Raw genomic sequence first — 20947 nt, forward strand, 5'->3', positions numbered from 1 at the left:
CTCGTTTCCAGTGTTAGCCTCACAGCTCAAGTTCTGAACAGTGGCCCCTCAACTCTTAGGATCCTCTCCTTCTTTCCAGTATTGCAGGCTTTGCTCACAATGGCCATTTCTTTCTTCATTTGTATATAAATCTATCTTGTCAACTCTTTCAAAAACTTTATCTTCTACAAGAGTCTGATTTTTTATTTCTTTTGTTCTTCAAGATCTTACCCACCCCCACTCTTTGTACTGCTTCTTCTAGTAATCCCCAAGCACTTTGATTTCTAACAGCATCACTTTCATGATATTCTGCAGTATGTCCTCATTTCATTTTCCAGCCCATTTTGCTTCATTTGATGCAATTTATGGATTCATAAAACTTCTCCTCCTGTTATGTTCGTGAAACAGCTCTATTACTCCTCTTGTCCTCGACTGGGGATCTATTGGTTCTGTTCAGATGCTTTAGTCTTCCTTTGCATCCTTCAAAACTACACTTTCCTACAACTTCCAATCATGGTACCCATTAATTAAGCATCACTCCTTCCCATCACTATCCCGCTTATAATTTCCTGCTTAGACACCCCCATTTCTAGGTCACATCTTCACTCATCTAGCTTAGCTCAGTGGCCTTCTTTCCTTTGTGTTAAAACTAAGCCCAATAGACTCATGACTCAAGGTCATCAACACCCTGCTCCCTCCATTATGCCTTTTCCAAGCATGGAAAGATACTTAAAGTCTTTGTCTAAAGCAACATTAGGCTTATGGTCTTGACAAAATGGTACATCTTGTTAGTATTTAGTTAGCTCAAACATAGAGTTCTTATTTCACCAACTATTCATCTGAAACGTGAATGCCAGTTTTTATGCCTCACTGTCTTACCACGTGCTAGGTACACAGAAATTGTTCAACTAATTTGCTCAATTGCTTAATGTTAAACATTGCTTAAAGAAGTAATAATGTGTGTATCGTGTCACAAGGGAGACTTTTAAAGATCTTAATCAAGTACCTTCAAAGAAACAAACAAAAAATAGACTTTCAAATGGATTTCTTGGAGGTTATAGGAGGCATTGTAACATTGTTTAAGAAGGAGTTTCGGCTTTTAAAGCAGATTGCCTGGGTTAAAATCCTTGTTCTCCCACCTAGTGAAAGTTTGGGAAGGTTAACTAACATCCTTGTATGTTAATATCTCTCCACAAAGCTGGGAGAGATAACAGGAAACTGCTTCATGGAGCTATTATGAAACCAAGAGAGTTATGTCACATACTGAAAACAACTCTGGTATGTAGGAATTGCTCTATAAATATCAGTTATTAATAAAAGTTTGTTATACATACAATGGTAGTGCCTCAGAGCTAAAAGAACCTCCCCACTTTATAACTGAAGAGCCACGGAACCAAAGTAATAACTGGCTCACAATTCAGAGCAAATTTAGAAGCCAAGAAAAAACACAGTTCTCTTGACCTATTTTCTATGGGATTTTTCTCCTTAAGGATTTCTATATCTGAACACAAACTAAGGGACATTCAAGGATGTTCAGCTTAACTCTCCCATAAGGGACCACACTGCATGATCATTTATCACAAACTGTTTCCTTGCCAGCAGCTCTATTTCATAGATCTTGGTCACAGAAATGGGTGGACAGGGATTCCAACAGAACTTGTATCAAAGCCCCAAGTAAAACTAAGAAACACATGAGCAATAGAACTAGATGCCAAGGTCGGGTCCTCTGAGTTCAGATGAAGCCACTTAATGTGCATCTTCTGAAAAACAAAACTGTTCAGGGAAAACATGGTCTGGAAGAGTCATTATAAAGCTGTGGTCCAGGCTATCCTGCCCATACATGAATGCTTTGCAGATAGCGAGAATGCTTTGCCTGGGAAGAATCTGAAATTACGATTTTGATGAACTCGGAACAACCACTTTAACAGCCAGGAAAGTCACCGGAGCCAAGTACCCATACCAGGCATGATTTCTGATGGGTTGAGCTTTCTTTGTCATTGTCTGGAACAATATGCAGCCTGGTTGTGCAATCAGGTTCACTGGTATTTTAAAAATTCAATTATTCAATCTAGCAGATATAGACTTTCAGGAGGAATTGCAGCAACTAGGTACAAATAAACTTCTAAGAAAGAATTCTCTTATCAGATGAAAAAAGATGCTGTTATCTGCCTCAACTTAACAATATTGCAAATTAAATCATCATCAGTGGAGTGGTGGAGAAAGGGCCATACTATGTGCCCACAAAGGGTTTGATCACCCACTACCCCAATTGCCAACAAGACTCAGAGAATCCACATTCTCACTGTAGGATTATTTTAAAATACCTTGCTTTAGAACACAGACTCTGAGCTTTATTGCTTGGAATTTTATTCTCAAAGCATGAAGTTTCTATTACATTAAATCAGAAAGTTAAATTACCTTCTTTACATTGAAGATGAACCAGACACCCTCCAACAACCTTACAGTGATACACTGTTCCTCATTTTTTTAGTATTTTACATATATCTCTAAATTTACTGGTGACAGTGACTTTTTATAGTTTTGGCTGTGAGCTCAGCTTTTAATGGCTGAGCCATCTCTCCAGCCCAACAATATCTTTTTATACCTACCTGTGTGTGATTCCGATTTGTAGACTCTAAACTCCTAAGAAGAGACTCCCTGTCTCATTATATTTTATTCCTCCAAAGTCTTCTACGGTCTCAGATGTTTCTGCTCGGTAAATGTGTTATTTAGTTTCAACTGTACATCCACTAAGCATTTCCCACTTGAAAAGTGTGACTAATGGATTCTAGGGTGGAATGTCTTTTCTTTCTGGGATATCTTATTTTTGAAACATAATCTTTAAAAAATACCATAGCAGGTGAGCATTGCGATTTTGCAGTGCTAAGGAAGTATCTAGCAAACATTGCTGAATATTACTGTTGCGGAAATTTGCAGAGGTTTCAGTTGAAGGGGACCCAAGCATCTCCTCGTGACAGAGGCAAAGAGAAGCCCAGAGGTGTCAATGAGAAGCTAATCCGGAAAGGCTATTGTGCTGCCTATAAAAACCACACAGCACCCAGGTCCTACTTCTGAAAGAAAGTATGCCAAGTTATCTCTTTAATGGTTTTTCTGAGAAATTAGCAGGTTTAATGTTTATGAAACATTTAGTACATGCCCATTAGGCCCATAGACAAGACTGGGGGAATGATTTACAATGCTTAGTCTAAAATAAAAATGCGGAGTCCTCTATGCCAAGATTAAGATTTCAAGACAGCAACAGCAGAGCAGTTGGTGAGCTGAGGCTTTCTAAGCAAAGAACCTGTGTGTCTGTCTGCATTGGTCCACACCTACGAAGCCAGACCTACCCTTCCTGGAAGAGCCTCTGTACAGTGGGCACAAAGCCTGTGACTCAGACAGAAGCAAAATCCAAGGGCCTACAAGGAGCTGCAGGAAGCCGGAAGGGTTCCTAATTTTGTGAAAGATAAGTTTAACTAAAAAAAAAAAAAAAAAAAAAAATCCTTTTATGTCTATGTTGCCCGCATGCATGGATATGCACCCATGCACGCCCAGTTGGTGCCTATGTAGTCCAGAAGAGGGCCCCAGATCTCCTGGAACTGGAGTTCCACTGAGCACCATCTGGGTGCTGGGAACCAAGCTAAGTCAGCTAAGTCTTCAAGAGTCCTTAGTACCTTTAGCTGAGCCCGTTCCCAGCCCCACTGAACTCCATTTGGGGAGAGCAGTTGGAGCAGAAAGCTATTCCGGATTAAAGGAGTAGCACTGTGGGCAGGCAGGAGTCCTCCGCTAAACTTCAGAACGGGGTTAACTTTTAATGAGGTTGGATCACGCTGACAGAGGAACGGCAACCGAAACTGAGACTGGAAAGGCAGGCAACGGCCCATGGTAAAGACTGAACACGACAAGGGCCGACGTGTGCCAGCCGCCCCCATGCCATTTTAAACTGTTTGTGTGAAGAGTCGTTTTTACAGATTTAGGTGCAATGCTGTGGCAGCAATACTGCATGTCATAGATGCTTTGAGGATGCCAGCAGTGCTTCCCGGATGGCAGAGTGAAGAGTCGTTTTACAGATTTAGGTGCAATGATGTGGGCAGCAATACTGCATGTCATAGATGCTTTGAGGATGCCCAGCAGGTCTGCTTCCCGGATGGCACAGTCCTCTGAGCCCCTAGTCTGGCTGTTTGAATTCTCTTCCAATGCCTGGCCTGGCGCTGTCCTGCGGCCTCGGTCCGCAGCCCCAAAGCACTCAGTCCCCTGCTCCTCGTCCCGCCCCGCCATGCCACGTGCGGAGAGTGGGCGGCAGGAGTACTTCCGGGTGACGGAGGTCGGGCCCCGGCAAGATGGCGGCCCCCTTGGAGCTGAGCTGCTGGGGAGGCGGCTGGGGGCTCCCTTCGGTCCACAGCGAGTCCCTGGTGGTGTTGGTGAGGGCGCCTCGCGGGCCGGGGCGCGGAGGACGGGGCTGGCTGCTGCGGGCTCCGCTGGGCACGGGCGGGCCCCCCTGCAGGCGTCCGCTCGCGCCGGCCTGGCTGCGCGGGCCGGGCGGTGGGAGGAAGCACGCACGCACGCCCGCCCGCTCGCCCGCTCGCCGGGCATCCTCAAGCCCTCCTGCAGCCCGGGTGTCCCCCGACTGCAGACCCGGGAGGGGCACGGGCAGCCTTCGGCCTCTGCGGTTGCAGCAGCTGTCAGAGCCGCGCTGCAGACCTGCATGACTGCTCCGTCTAAAATGTCTTTTTTTTTTTTGCAAACTCTGTTTCAGGCTTATGCCAAGTTCTCTGGCGCGCCCTTGAAAGTCAATATTATAGATAACACCTGGAGAGGTCCCAGAGGTACAGTATGCGCTTTCACACGCCCCTTCCTGCTCTTTTAACACTGGCACCCCGTCTTGCATTGAAAGCCCGTGGGTATCTAGCCCTCGAGTACCTCGGGTGTGTTAGCTTCTTAGAATGATCTTGGCTCTGGGTTGGTTGTGATTTGATCACTCTGAGCAATAACTCAAAGTGCAAACCAAATCGGTGGAAAACAAGAGAAATGCTCTCCAGAACTGCTCCTTGTGAAACTACAAGCACACACTCTCCATGTGCAACTGGTATACTTTTTAAGGTATTGTAATCTTCAGAATAAATCAGGATGTTTGCTTGTGTGTAAACGGTTTTTGATTATAGGTGATGTGCCAATTTTGACAACTGAAGACAGCATTGTTTCTCAGCCTGCAAAAATACTAAACTTTTTAAGAAAACAGGTGGGTGGCTCCTTTTGAAGAACTAGATAGTTTCCTGCATGTTACTCTTTATTATTTTTTTAGACTGGGTTATGCTCTACTGTACCCTGACTGCCACTATGCAGCACAGACTGCCATCAAATGCTAGGATTATAGGTGCAACCCATCACACCTGGCATCCTTTATGGCGTTTTGTTTGTTTTTTGGGTTTTGATTTTTGGAGACAAGGGTTTCTCTGTCTATCTTTGGCTATCCTGGAATTGACTCTGTAGACCAGGCTGACCTTGAACTCACAGAGATCAGCCACCTCTACCTCCCGTGCTGGGATTAAAGGTGTGCTCAGCCACCATCCAGCAGGTTTTTGGTTTTGGTTTGTTTGTTTGGTTTTGATTTTGGTCTTTTGAAGACAGGATTTCTCTGTGAAGCCTTGGCTATCCTGGAACTCTCCCCTGTAGATCAGGCTGGCCTTGAATTTACAAAGATCTGCCTGCTGCTGCCTCCTGAGTGATGGGATTAAAGGTGTTCAAAGCCACTGGGCTGGCTTTTTTAATTCAATTATAAGGTGGTTTTATTTTTTTCAATTCTTTGGCCAACTGGGAATGCCTGGATTTTGACAACAGTGATAGAAAGACTTGCTTCCATAAAGCATGCATTTTATTGTGATTTGGAAGTCATAGTGAAGTACATAACTGTATATTTTTATGAATTTATTGAAATAATATAAGAAGATTCAGTTTAAGTTATTCAAGATTACTCTTGTTGATAACATTATCACTTTATTCCCGTTGTTATTATACATTTCATGCTAAGTTTGACACCTGAGTTCCTACCAAATCACAACTTATTTGATCATTTATTCTTTTGTTTTGTTTTATTTTTGTACTAGAAATTGAATCTGGGATCTTGTGACTGGTAGGCAAGCACTCTACCATGAATTGTATTTTACTTTTTAAGAAGCACTTATCTGATAGTATTAGACTTTATGAAATAGTGCATCTAAAATGTGCGAAAGTGTAAATATTTATGTAGTAAACCTGTGATGTCTAAACATAAAGATTCATATAAGCATGAAAGTTATAATTGGTTTGTCAGTACTCTAAGGAAAAAACCCTGTATCATTAAAATGTAAGCATATTCTAAATTGAAGAGTTTCCTTTTGTATGCAGAAAAACATTAGGAAGAACTATATGTTTTTTCCTTTCTCATTAAAAATAATTGCTTCTTGTGGACTTTGTACCACATGCCATACTCTGAACAAAGGCCATTAATGAGTGTCCAAGCAATAGAAGTCAGCCGGCAAACTGTAGGCAGCATTTGTTCACTTTGTGTATGGTGGGTGCTGAGAACCCCTTTTGCATTAAGGAACAGTATTCAATGGGTTAGTATTTACCCCCTCTTAATGTCAGGATTGACATTTGTGAGGGAGAATCGGAGTTCTAATTTGCTTAGCTTCCTTGTCCGTGGGATGTTCTCTGACCTCTGAGACGTTTTGTTTTGGTTTTGAATAGAAATATAATGCTGACTGTGAACTCTCAGCAAAACAAGGGGCAGATACCCTGGCTTACATTGCCCTCCTAGAAGAGAAGCTTCTCCCTGCCGTGGTGAGTGTTTCTGGATACTGCAGCATTTTGTCGTGACTTAGTGAGAATGTTGTGGTCTGTTTAGAAAGAACAGAAGAGTGGGAGGGTCTTAGAGGAATTTTAGCCTTGATCTTTTATATCTGACAAAGCTGGATTCTCTTAGACTTTTAACTTCCCACTGAAGTGATAGTCTGGTTGATTTGTTTGCTTGCTTGGCTAGGGAACCATTCTACCGGTGAGTTCCACCCAGCATAATATTGTTTTTTAAATAAACACCACTAATGGAAGATGAAACTTTGCTCCATGGATAGAATTGGTTATATTGAAGTTCATTCATTCGGTGAATATTTACTGAGCACTTAGTATGTGCTAGGCTCTATTCTAGGTGTGAGATACGGCAGTCAACAAAATTCATAGGTTTAAAATCATTTCATTTTACCTTGAGTCATTTTATCTGGAAATTTAATGAAGTTACTTTCTTCAAAGGCCTTTATGAAAACTGTCACATTGATTGAGTGATGTTTGTTTTAGCAGAAGAAATCCCTGTAACTGTTTACCCTTCCTTTGCAGCTTCACACTTTCTGGGTTGAGAACGACAATTACTTTGCTGTGACAAAGCCGTGGTTTGCCTCCCGTATCCCGTTCCCTCTAAGTTTGATCCTGCCTGGAAGGATGTCTAGAGGGCACTGAACAGGATCTCTTGACGAGGGAAACCCACCCCTCTACCACTCCAGGAAGTGGAAGCCCAGGTACGGGATCTCCCAGCAAGCCCCGTTGGGAAGGGAGAGGAGAGGGGACCGTGGCCTTCCCTAGAGATGCTACCTCCAAAGTGCCCTTCATCCTTTTTAGATATACAGAGATGCCAAGGAGTGCCTGAATCTCCTGTCAAACAGATTGGGCACATCTCAGTTTTTCTTTGGCGACACGTGAGTAAATTCCCTTAAAAGTCATTTTGCTGTAATTCACCATTTTGCTGTTTCCACCAGTATATTTGAAAAATGCTTGATTTGTGGCTTTCTCTGCCATGTTACTATAAAAACTTCCTGAAAATGCTGCCATGGTGGGAAACACTGTTTAGAGTGACCTGAATCTGTATCCCTGGGCCATGGCCACTCATATTTGGCTGTAGAATAAGCTATCTCTTATCCCTAAAAAAAAGAAAAGAAAAGTAGGGGCCAGTGATTCTGCTGCAGAAGATGAGGGACCTTCTGAGTGAGGCCCTGCCTCAATGGCCACTGGGCTTCCTCCTCCGACAGGCCATCTAGTGCATGTCCCTGATCATGAAGCCACTGCCATGTGTGATGCACACATGCTACCATGCCCTTCTTGAGGAGCACCCTGAAGGAAGTCACCCCAACTGTCCCTCAGTCCCAGGACTGGTGGTTGGTATTGGATTTGTGTGGACTGTTGATACTTATTTACTGTATAAAATACAACTTATCATTTTTATTATGTAAGAAAAGAGTCATTTTGATATGTTGTGCGGGTATATTCAGTGAGATGTGAGTTAAAGCCAGTTAGTTCTCCCATCCCCCAAAAGATCAGTTTTTCACTTCAGAAGGGGACCTGGGGGTATAGCCGAGTGGCGGAGCTCTCAAACAGCGTGCATTGAGCCCCGGGTTCAGTTCTTAGCCCTGGACTTTCTCGGCTTTTAGGAAATTTTTCTGTTGACATTAATCTTACATTAGCTTAACATGCTGCATATGTGGCTGTGAACATATCAAAATTCCTCCCACTCTGCTTCCAATTCATAACGTTTGCAGTTTACGACCTCAATTTCCTCTGACTAAAATAAATGGCGAGAATATTTTTAAAACTACTTAGAAGGTAAAACTCTGGCCGCCTCACTTTTGGAAACCAAAAATGGTGGTAGATCATTCAAACGTGACGCTGCCTATTCGACTCGGCAGATAGTGTGAAGAGAACTTCTAAAATACAGTCCGAGTCAGGCTTCCCTCCGATGCTCCTGACAGAGAATCCGTTGTTTCCAGCCTTGCACCTTGGACGCCTACGTGTTTGGCTTTCTTGCACCACTTTATAAAGTGCGGTTTCCCAAAGTTCACTTGCAGGAGCATCTGAAACAGCTTTCCAACCTGTGCCGCCTCTGTGACGACATCCTCCACTGCTACTTCAGGCGGGGTCCTGGGGGTAAGTCGGCTCTCCTTTAGCTAATGTCTATTCAGATGGACTATGTTAATAGTCCTCCTGGCGGTGCGGAAGTAGAACACGTTTGTGATTGCCTTAGATTCTGGTTCCTAGCTTCAAGACCTGGTGGTTTGCCCATTCTGTCTGCCGCCATGTTCTTATTTCCATGGAGAAAGAGACCTCTGACCTTCACCATCCTCTGGACTTTCCATGTTTGTGACTCTTCTTGGAAAGTACTGCCCCCACCCCCAAGTGAGTCGTTTTCCTCTAAAAGATTAGACCCCATGTGGAGTCCCTGCTAAAAAGTAGTGTTTATCTTCATGCAAACAGGCAGTCACTCTAAATGATTCTTACCTGCTGCTTCTAGCATTTTCCTTCATGAACAGAAAACAGTAGCAGATTGACTTTGGTGAGGTACACTCCATGATTCTCCTTGAAAACTGATTGCACCAAACTGGAGATAGAGTAAGTAGAGGGCTCTTGGCACTTAGGATGGCATTCTCTGTGACCGGGCCTGTGCTTAAGGACTGGGCACACTGTGTTTGTATCTGTGGAGGTGGCTGAAGTTGTCCTCCTAAGAAACAGAAGTTAGGAGATAGCTGGCTTAGGTGGCAGGCTGTTTTTCTGTGGTGGATTATCTGCTTTACCTAGAGGAAGTCTAGGAAACGGGAAGTTAGGGAACTAAGTAACACCAAACCTTGTGACTCTGGACCCGTGACAAGCCAACCTGACGGCAGCTCTTCATACTTCCCAAATTAAAATGTCCCGGGATCGATCCCAGAAGGCTCTGCTTTAAAAATCCCTTTAAATGTCTTGGGTGCCTGATGAGTAGCTGGTAGGGAATTGCTACTTTAGCAAGATGCCTCTAGCGTTATAACCAGTGGCCTGTGTGTAGTGATTAGGGAAGCGGGCAGCATCTTCTTGAGACCACCTTGCCGTTACTAACCCTGTAGCCGAGTGCATGTCGTGTGGCTCAGTGTCTTCCAAGATCACATCAGTGTTTTCCTTTCTGCTTTCCTAGAGCACTGCTGTCCCTCCTGACTTTATCCGTGAACCCAAACTATTTTTTCTCTTTTGCTTTTGCGGGCGCAGGGTGGGGCATGGAGCAATTGGGAGGTGGATAAAGGGAAAAAAAAATTTTTTTTTTCAATCTTAAATAGCTTGAAGTCTTTCAAAGTTTCCTTGCTTTCCCTGATTTCTCTCCTGGCTTCTCAGGCATCTCTCCTGGACAAAAATGATAGACGCCAACCTGCAGAAACTCACCCAACTTGTAAATAAGGAGTCCAACCTAATTGAAAAGGTCAGGTCGAGTTACCTCAGTCCTTCTTTTCCTTTCTGTGGGAACGCTGTTCTCTGGGCTGTGTGTTCACTTTAACCTCTTAGTTTTAAAGAGTTTACTTTTCAAAAGGCTGTTTATATATACTTTGAGATCTATTTAACACGGTGTTTTGAAGCCAGCGGCGGCCCGATCGTACCAAGGGAAATCTGAATCATTGTATTGGGTCTGCCTTTTACTGTGTAGTTTGCATTTGTCAAGTTGGGTGAGATAAAAATTCCCTCTAAAGACAGCAGATCTGAAGCAAGCCTTGCTTGCTGCCCTTGCTCTGTCCCGAAATCCCTTTCTGCAGGTCTCGGCACTCCTGCCCTCCTCTTTATCAGGAACGTATTTGTCTCCTTCCCTCACGTGCCTTCTCTGTCCTGAATGTAGTCTACGGTGTTTTCACCAACTCGGTTAGCTTGTCACTGTGGAGATTCTCAGTGTGTGAGACTTTGAGGAACTGGGTAGAAGAGAGAGCCAACCTCGGAAGATTTGAGGAGGATTCTGTTTGGAAGCATGGGAAAGGGCCATGCGGATTCTTCCCAAGTGCGTGATAGACTCGCTCGCTTTCACATCCACCAAGGTAAAGAGCTTCACAGGGGTTAGCTTCCACAAGCCTCCCAGAAGCTCCATGAGCAGATACGGTAACTGTCCCAGGTCACAGATGGGAAGGTGTGAGCAGTTTCACCCCCTGCCTGAAGTCTTGGCTGAAGACGGTCCAGGCGGAGACTTGAACTGTAGACACGGGGACATGAGCCTCCACATGAGTGTTGTAGCAGTTCATTGTTCTCCCAAATGAGACTGTGTGTCACCAGGAGGATGTGCAGGCCATCACGGCTGTTCTCTGGATGGCCTTGTGTTTCAGTGTCTCGTTACTGTCCAAGTTTTTGTAGTGTGAGGGAGAGCCCGCTGGGCTCTATTCTTTGTTTGGTCCAATATGCATCCTATGAAGATGTGTGCAAAGTGCTAAGTGTGGTTAAAGGAGCTCACTCATCTAATGGGAAGGCTGTTTAACATAGTTTCCATTTTTCTCTCTCTCTCTCTTTCTTTCTTTCTTTTTTTCTTTTCCTTTTCTTTTCTTTCTTTCTCTTCTTTCTTTCTTTCTTCTTTCTCTCTTTCTCTTTCTCTTCTCTTTCTCTATCTTTCTTTCTTTCTCTTTCTCTCTCTTTCTTTCTCTCTTTCTCTCTTTCTCTCTCTTTCTTTCTTTCTCTTTCTCTATCTTTCTTCTTTCTCTCTTTCTCTTTCTTTCTCTCTCTCTTCTTTCTTCTCTTTCTCTCTTTCTCTCTCTCTCTCTCTCTCTCTCTCTCTCTCTCTCTCTCTCTCTCTCTTTCTTTCTATAGGGTTTCTGTATGTAACAGTCCTGTTACACAGTTCTATCTGTCCTGAAACTCACTTTGTGACCAGGCTGGCCTCTTAACTCACAGAGATCCACCTGCCTTTTCCTCCTGAGTGCTGGGATTAAAGGTGTTCACCACTACCACCCAGCCAGTTTCCATTTTCTATATGTGTGGAACCCATGACAGATATGGATGGGAACTATGAAATACCCACACAGGCAGAAGGTAAAATTAGGAGCTCAATCACTACTTTATACACATCCACCTTGGGTCTTTCTCAGCTTGTGAAAGTCTTGTAAGACCAGCAGGTGTTCATATCTGCTCTTCTGTAGGAAGTGTGTGATGGTTGGTAAAGCACAGTAGGGCAGCGGCTCTTCTTAGCCACCGCTGTTCACAATTATAGTAAAATCTAGAGCTTCAGAGAGAGAATAATGCTTGAAAAACAGTTCTTGCTGGAATGTAAATTCTGCTTGCTATAGTTGTTCTCTGGTCATGGTTTTTTCCTTTTGAAAAATAAAAATTAGCCTTTTATTTTCTGTCTTCTGCAAGCGTTACACACACATGTGCGTGCACACACATACACACACACACACACATACTTTGCTAAAATGTTTCTTTCTTGCTTTGAAAGCATTCTGAGAAAACAAGGGGAGTTTTAAATATTCTGCATTTATGCAGAGCTCTGAGAACAGCCTGTCTATTGAATGAGTAATAGGATATTATTTTCTCTTGTTTTTTGTGGTTTGATGGCAGCAGTTTTCAAGTTTGGTTTTTTGGGGGTTTTTTTGTTTGTTTGTTTTTGTTTTTGTTTTCCGAGACAGGGTTTCTCTGTGTAGTTTTGTGGCCTGTCCTGGATCTCACTCTGTAGACCAGGCTGCCTCAAACTCACAGATCCGCCTGGCTCTGCCTCCCGAGTGCTGGATTAAAGGCGTGTGCCACCACGCCCGGCTGCTTTCAGGTTTTTTAAAAAGTGATGTTGATAGAGAACTCAACACCAGTACCCTCATCTTGCACTTTCTGTCGTGCTCTGGGGTGAAGGTGGGGTTTGGAGACTAATGCTGGTGTCCCAGGGGACTAGTCTGTGTCTCTGGACTTCTTGGGTTATATTATATTTCTTTTTTTTTTTTTTTTTTTGGTTTTTTTTTTTCGAGACAGGGTTTCTCTGTGTAGCTTTGCACCTTTCCTGGAACTCACTCTGTAGCCCAGGCTGGCCTCGAACTCACAGAGATCCGCCTGCCTCTGCCTCCCGAGTGCTGGGATTAAAGGCGTGCGCCACCACCGCCCGGCAAGAAGAAAGGCTTATATTTCTTAATATACTTCCTATTAATTGTTTCCCAAGATTGGCTTAGAAGTGATCAGTGTTTGAAAGACCTCTAGATTAGACCTAAAGAACTTGTCCTTGCCATAGTTCCCCCAGCATCCTTTGGTCCACATACTCTCAACTAGGGTGGGGGGCTGGGGTGTTGCATGGCATTCTGGCCACTTTCAGTTTGGAAAAGGGGAGTAGTTAAAAAACAACTGTGTTAGAAGAAGAAGACATGGTTCATGATACTGGCTTTAGGGCCTGGAAAGGGGACTTCTCTCTCCTGAGCCTCGTAAAGGATGGACTGTGCCTGTTCTTCAGTGTGGGGTATTAGCAGGGCACATTAGAAGTATCATGGTCACCCTTGCTTGTAGAAGGTGTCTTAAGTGAGTCACTGGTCAGGTTCAGCAGCGTATTCTTTTTTGTGGAACTTACTATAATTTTGTGATGGACAAGGATGAGCCACATTGCTTTTCACGGATACTGAGTCAGCTGGTATTTGAGATGACAGTCATAATTTGTGAACAATTGTCAGAGAAATGTTTCTCCATCGTCCTGCAAACATCCAGTTCTGTTCTCTTCCGACCTGTAGTCTAGATGGGGAGGCCACGTCCACCGAAGAAGAGCCTCTGCCCTAGTCAGTTGTGTCTTTGTGCTTTCTACAGATGGATGACAACCTCCGCCAGAGCCCTCAACTTCTTCCCCGGAAGCTGCCCACCCTCAGGCTGACTCCAGCAGAGGAGGAGAGTAGTTCCCTACAGCGGCTGTCACCCTGACAGCTGCGGCCATCGCTTATACCGAGTGCACGGAGACCCAAAGAACAAACGCTGTTATAGGTGTAAGGAAGACTTTCCGTAAAGCAGAAGGAACTGTATGTGACTTCCTTTTAATTAGAGAATCTTTGATTTCCTCTTGGCAGCGCATTTTAAATAAAGGGGAACGCTAAGCGAACTGGGTGGGTGGGTGGGTGGGCAGATACATGGTACTGTATATAAAAATCCTGCCTTAATCATGGCAGATCTTTGCCTTTGTTTCAGGTGTCGCTGGCTAAAAGCTGCAATTCTGTTCTGAATGTGCATTTTTAAGTTATTTAAGTTAAATTTATTAACTTATTTTTCTTAGCCCTGTCTCAATACCTAATATGTGGCTTTTTTGGCTGAGATCCTATTCTTCTTTTTTGAGTCTAATGCCTATTTCAGGAACTAGGAAAAATAGAAATTATTTCAATAGAAAAGCCTGAATTTAACTTTAAAAAGCAGTGAGGAATGTGCTTTTTAATTATTCTCTTGTAAGTCTGAGTCTTTGGTGGCTTAGCGCCACATATGCAGATGTTAAGGGTGGTTATATAACACGCACCTGATAGCACATGGCGGTGTGAATAAGTACTGCTGATATGTTTGCTCTAAGTTAGCAAAGGCGAATGTGGCAGCATTAGGCCTGTGTATTTAGACACTGTTTGTTGCCCACTTGCTCATTCTTGTATCGATTCCAGAACTGGAAGTCTAGCTCCTCTTAGAGTACTCAGCTGAAACCCTTACTGCACTGTGCTCAGTTAACTGTTAAGCATCCTTGGGATGAGCTGCTGTGAGGTCCTAGAGACACCTCCCATGTGCCTGGTTTCAGTGCTCCATACTTCATTCAGAACAGTTTGTTTCATAATAAGTATATCATGTAGTCACACACTTTCTGACAAGCTATTATTTTCTGTGTATTTTAAGTACAGTTGCAGGATCCAAAGGAATAGGTAAAAACTAACAGATTTCTAAGACGATTTGTATTTATTGGTAGCTGAATGAGCTGTTCGAATATTTGCTGTGTGGTGATTTTACATGGAAGAGAGACATGCTTATTTAAGCGGCTGAGGTGCTTCTGTTGTCGAAAACCACTTCTGGGATTTTTAAAATGTAAGACCCTGGTTTGGCCCAGTGTCTTACAAGATTACCATGGTGCTCAGCAAAGCTTCCCAGGTCCTGCAGAAACCAGGCTGCATTGTCCAGAGACTCGGCTGCTGGGGCAGAGAGAAGCTCAGCTGCCTTTGACCTGCGCCATCCCAGTTGGCTCTGTGCCGGGTGGAGGAAAGTCTTAGGTCACTGTAAAAACTGTTTCTTGAAAGCTTTCAGTGAGTCACAAGGTGGTATTCACAGTCTTGTTCATCTCTTTGGGTGCATTTAGGACAGGTACACATGAGTTTCATAATCATTCTGTAAGAAAGGGATGTATGTGAGTCAGTGTGTGCCTGGAAGTGTGTGTAGGGTTGGGTAAGTGTGTGTGGTTGTGTTGAGTGTGTGTGTTGGTAGGGTATGTGTGTGGTGTGTGTATCACTCATCTTCTAAGGCAAGTTCCAGCAATCTGAAACCTGAGTATTTTGTTTTGAAAGTCATGATCAAGAGACTCCATTATCTCTAGGATTGATCTATATTGGAGACGGATGGTTAGTACATTAATCAAACATCTGTTTATGCTTTAATCAGGTTTAGTCATTTTCAATTATGATTTAATAGTAAGCCTTCCAAGAAGTATTTGAAGTAGCTTACAGTTATAAAACACATGTAAAAATAGGACAATTATTTTTGAAAAGTAACAATTTCTAAAAGAACCGTATCAACACTACTAGATGTAAAATCAAGTATGAAATCTAACTGTGGGTGAAGTTAGAAGATAATATTGAGTTAAGTTTTTCTAGTAAACTGCTGATGTCTAAATTAAATGTGTAGAACAGCAGTTCTCAACCTGTGGGTCAAACAGCACTTCCAGGGGTCGCATATCAGATATTTACATTACGATTCGTAACAGTAGCAAAAATTAGTTATGAAGTAACAACAAAAATAATTTCATGGTTGGGGGTCACCACAACATGAGGAACTGTATGAAAGGGTCGCAGCGTTAGGAAGACTGAGAACCTGGTATAGAGGAATGCAGCAGATCATCAGAAGACATCAGCCAAGAAGTGTACTGTAAAGTTTGTGCACTGGACTCTTAATCAAAAGCTTCGTTTTAGAATAACAAGCGTTCGTCCTCTCTGAAGCGCGGTTGGAAGGTTGCTTAGAAACCTTTTGTGCTTGGCCCAGAGCCTTACCACTTACTGGACCAGACAAGAGAATGCTGCCAGCTTTGTTTGTCCAAGCGATGAGTGATAGAAAATGGACTGAGCACAGAACGCCTTAGGGACCAAACACACAGAGAAGCTCTTAGAAGGAAATCATTTCTTAGACTGGACAAAGGGCCCATGTCACCCTGTGAGGATGTTTGTGCTGGAAGCTTGAGTGTGCCGGGAAAAGTGGTCTGTGGCCTTGACCGAATACTGTGAGCCATTGTCTTCTGGGGGTAGAGGATAGTATGAAAACAAGGACTCTGCTCGTTTTTATTTTTGTTGATAGTACAGAGCTAGAAAACTTGGTTTGCTAATTCCCACAGGTTAAAGATCCTGAATGAACACTGTGTCCCGGTGGTGACCTAACACTAAAGACATTGCAGACTAGGGAGATGGGAGTTTCCCAGAACTTCGGCCTCACAGGAGGGTCACATTAACCAACAAATTTCAGTTTAAGTGTGCTTGAATTGTTTTGGGGTACTACAGGACCCATTTTTTTTAAAGCAACCATTTTTATTTCTACTTGTAATTCCTAACGATTTACTGTTGATAGATATAATAACACTAAGGAACAAAGACATTTATGTTGGAGCTAAGTTAAAAATTTTCAGAGTCTAAAAGTGGGGGAAATTATCAACAGAGGCAGAAACTGGTAATGGACTATTTTAAGAAGACCATTTTGTTCAGGTAGCTTCATGTGATAAAGTGGGATTTGAATTAGACAGTGTTTCTTTAGAACCTCTTTCAAACATATGAACCTGATCTTGTTAAAAATAGTTTTTCATGGGGTGGGACAGTTTTTTGACAGCCACAGCTGTAACCACTCAGAGCCAGAATATAAATGTTTATGTATGGACGGGGGCTGAAAAGATGGCTCAGTACTTAAGAGAACTTACTGCTCCTGCTGAGGACCTGAATTCAGTTCCCAGTACATACGTCAGGTGGTTACAACCTCCTATAACTCTAGCTCCAGGGGATCTGGTGCCCCCTTCTGGAAGCCATGAGCACCTGCACTCACAATGTGTATTACCCCCCCCAACCCCCACATACACATAATTGACAGTAAAATAAATTTAAATATATGTAGGAAGGTGAATGATAGGACCATGGGATATCTCACTTCTATTTTTGTAATGCCTTCAGAGTCTAATTATTTAAAAAAATATTTTTAAAGCAAAGTTAATAGAGTAAGTTTATTACTATCTACATAAATGTGTCTTAAATTTTAACACTACAGACCTAGTATTTAGTTCCAAATGAGAGCTACATTATATCTTGTTAAAATTTATATTTCATTCTTGAGTTTAAAGAAAAGGCAGCTAAAGTTTCTAACAAATTGTTCTCTGACACTCTCCTCTGCCTTACCAAGAAAGTTTTTCTGACAACCTTACACCAAAAACTTATTTTCCATAAAATAGCAAAGTGCTTATGATTTCATGTTTCTACTTTGTATGTTTTTTCCCCCTGTGGCAGCTGGGTTCACATTTGAGGACAAAGTATTTTGAGACTTTTCTTCAGTCTTTGTGTGGTCATTCCTTCTTGTCTTGCTTTTTTTTTTTTCCTCTGTATTCACAGTGTGGTGTAGCTGTGCACACTGATGCCACCGTCTATCATGGAAGGTGTGACGTAGCTGTGCACATAGCTTTAAGGTCAAGGGAGTTTGTAATTGATTTTGTCTTGTTGTGGTTATTTTTAGAGTTGAAATCGTGAGCAAAGCCACAGCGATCATTGGAGTTACAGTGATTATCCTTTGTGTATGTTCTTAGTGGTTAAAAAAAAAAAAAAAGAGTTCTATGTCCCCCTCCCCTCCCTTTGCTGTGGTTCAGTTATGGGAAGTTTACATTTATTTCTTAGTGCTTACATATTTCTTAAACAAATTTGAAAGAAATCTGTGGTTACATGCAATCATAGTGCAGTGGTTTCACCTGAAAGGTTTTGTTGAAGCTTCATTGGATTTCAGAATGCTGACTTTCATAATGATGCATGCTGGGAAGAGTTTTGGTTTTAGTTTTCCAGTGTTTGTAAACAGTTGAGTGCAGAAGTTGCTGTCGGGTGTTGTGGTCTCCAGGAGCCCAGGCTGCTTGTCCTGCAGTTAGGACCGTCGTGACAGAAGCAGTGGGGACTCTGGGAATTAAAAAGGCTTCAAAATGTTTTTTTGTCCCCTCTCCCCCCAAAGTATCCCATGGATTACTTAGAAGAATTAGCATTCTTGAACATGATACAATAAAAGGGAGACTTGAGTTGATTGCTTGTGAATAGTGAGGGGTGTGTTGTGATAGACTCTTAAACAGAATAAAATAGTCTCTTTAAAAGGAAAAAAAGGCTAGTTATTTTTGTGCTCTCATTATTAATAATTTAAAATTATAAGGTAAAAACATTTAGTTTATGCAAGAGTAGTTTCTAAAAGGGTATTTGGCAGAATATATTGTTCTAATAAGTTTGGAAAATTCTGGATTAGGTAAAGCTGAGTTGCTGTAGACTTTTCAGAACCTTTGATGTGTAAATGTGTGGCTCGGTTTCCAGCTTCAGAGATGGTTAACTTATTAGCAGAGATGGCAGTCTGAACAAGGCTGCATGTGGACACATGTAGAGAAGACAGTCTGAACAAGGCTGCATGTGGACACATGTAGAGAAGATAGTCTGAATAAGGCTGCTGCATGTGGACACATGTAGAAAGGGCAGTCTGAATGAGGCTGCATGTAGACACATGTAGAGAGGATGCAGTCTGAACAAGGCTGCATGTGGACACATGTAGAGAGGATGCAGTCTGAACAAGGCTGTTGTGCGGGCACATGCTTGTCTCCCAGGAGACATCATGGCCACTCCATTTAATACACTGCTTCCCTAACTTATTCTACTGTGGGTTTTTTTTTTAAAGTGAGTGTTTGATGGGATTTGTGTTCTGAGAAATTTACTTAGGAGAACATTGAGTGTTTTGTTCTCTCTGCTTAGAGAGAAGGTTTCTGCCTTTGTGTGCTTCTCTGGTGATGGTGAGGGTAACTAGATGAGCTTTTATTTCATTTCTGAGTCAGAACCAGCTCGCTCTGAGTGCTGGTGTAATGGTGAGCATCTAGCCACATGAAAAGCTTTGGATCTTAGTTCTGATGTTTAGTTCAGCTTTCCTCTCGCGAATTAGAGCACCGCCTTTTAATCATGTAGTTTACATATCCCAGATCCTTGGAAATCACAGGAAATGACCTGCCAAAGTTTGCATCAGCCCTGAGAGCCATTTGAGGTAGAGAGGGCCATGTTGGCTGCCTGCTCTTGGGTCTATGGCTGCTGGCATTTTGATCTGTGGAGGAGGAGTGTACGCAGCCTTTAAGTTAAGTGGTGTCATATGATTTATTTTATTTTGTAAAATAGAAACTGTTTTAAGTGGGACTGAAGTGTTTGTAGCTTAACTTTAGCTTTCTGGCAGATCAACAGTGAAAAAGACAAGAACTACGTATGTATGCTATTGGCTCCATCTCCCCTAGCCTGTCTTTGAATAGCAAACATTTTTAAACATCGATCTAGTGTGCAAATACTGTAGTTTCTCATAAAGTAAACTATTAGAATCAGCAATGTCGGCCATGCTCTCATATTCTAGCCTTGCCTACTGTGAATGTATTTTACCTAGAACTGATGTGTAAATACCCAGAAGTGAAAATGATGATCATTGTTAAGAATTTATTCTGGTAGTAAATGAGAAACTGGATATAATCTCAAAACAGCTATTTTCTCAATAAAATTTCAGATCACCTGAGTGGTTGTTAATTTTTGGCGTAATACTACTTCCTCATTGAGGGGTTATTTGTTCATCCCTGGGATGAGCTTTCAGTGGTGGAAGCGGTTACCAGTGACTGAGCGTGGGGGCTCGTCTGCATGGGGCCTTTCCCTTTCCACCCTTTGTCTAGGGCACGTGGACACCATTGTGAGCTTTGCTCTCCATGCCGAGGGGGGAGGCCTGCTGTCTAGGCCACTGACCTGCGTCTGTGTCGACACCTCCAGCTTTGCGGGGTCGCCGCCTCTTCACCCCAGTTCTGTCCATCTCTTCCTTCTCTGTCCACAGCCCAGCAGTGCTCTATCAGCTGAGTGGAGACACTAAGAAAAGAACACTGTTTCAGGTTGGAGGGAAGATACTGTTTCTTGCTTGTGTGCGTGTGCGCGTGCGTGCGTGCGTGCGTGTGCGCGTGCGTGCGTGCGTGCGTGCGTGCAAGTGCATATGTCGGGGCAGGAAGTGAACTGGCCAGAAGACACCCTTGAGTGTCATTTCTCAGGTGTTATCCACTTTTTCCAGAATCTTACTGCCCTGGAGCTCACCAAGCAGGCCAGGCTCTGGGCCAGAAGCCCCAGGGCTCCCCCCTCCATCTTCTCGGTGCTGGGAGCTTACTTTGGGGAGGGCAATATTCTCAAGAGTTCACACTTTGAAAAAGTTCAGTCTTTTGGTATAGAAGAAAGCATCGGTGTTTCCCAAACATCTCAGTCAGGACCAAATAGACTTTAGGTTCATTTTACATGCAGAAGGCAAACTGACCTGAAGACTTGTCACAGTCTTCCAGTTTTGATATGCATGATCCCAGTCTTCTTCACAAGAGGGAAAACTGCCTTTTCAACCTGATAAACTATTTGCATTTTGAATCATATATAACATCTTGACCCCTGCTAAAACTGCTTAAAAGTGTGTGTCGGTGGGGGGGGGGGGTATAGTGGATATAGAAATTAAGAAGAAAAGGAGGGAAGGATTGCACACGTATACAATCATGAATCGGTTACAAAAATGTATAGAAGATTGTAATCATTGAAGTAGGTGGCTGAGTGTGGAATCCCGCAACACTTTAATCCGCCTCTCTAGTTTTGAAGCTGTTCGACTCACATTCATGCCAGGCTGGACGCCCATCTCCTAGTCGGTGCCATGTGGAAGCCAGAAACACCTACACCTTTTAAAGCCGTTTCTCTCCTGCTCCTTCATCTTTCAAGAAGGCTGCTGTGGTGGAACT

At 43.0% G+C, this 20947-nt stretch overlaps 1 protein-coding gene across 1 annotated transcript; it reads left to right on the top strand.

Annotated features, from left to right (window-relative positions):
- Positions 1 to 4290: 4290 nt before the first annotated feature.
- LOC114682159 (metaxin-3) lies at positions 4291 to 13759 on the top strand. The gene is given in 10 exon segments (XM_028855974.2): positions 4291 to 4397; positions 4733 to 4802; positions 5139 to 5215; positions 6703 to 6795; positions 7345 to 7501; positions 7504 to 7523; positions 7624 to 7704; positions 8766 to 8926; positions 10135 to 10219; positions 13543 to 13759. Coding segments are annotated over 10 exon segments (936 nt in total). The 5' UTR covers positions 4291 to 4316; the 3' UTR covers positions 13654 to 13759.
- Positions 13760 to 20947: the final 7188 nt, after the last annotated feature.

Source organism: Peromyscus leucopus, unplaced genomic scaffold, assembly GCF_004664715.2.
Source record: "Peromyscus leucopus breed LL Stock unplaced genomic scaffold, UCI_PerLeu_2.1 scaffold_931, whole genome shotgun sequence".
Lineage (NCBI taxonomy): Eukaryota > Metazoa > Chordata > Mammalia > Rodentia > Cricetidae > Peromyscus > Peromyscus leucopus.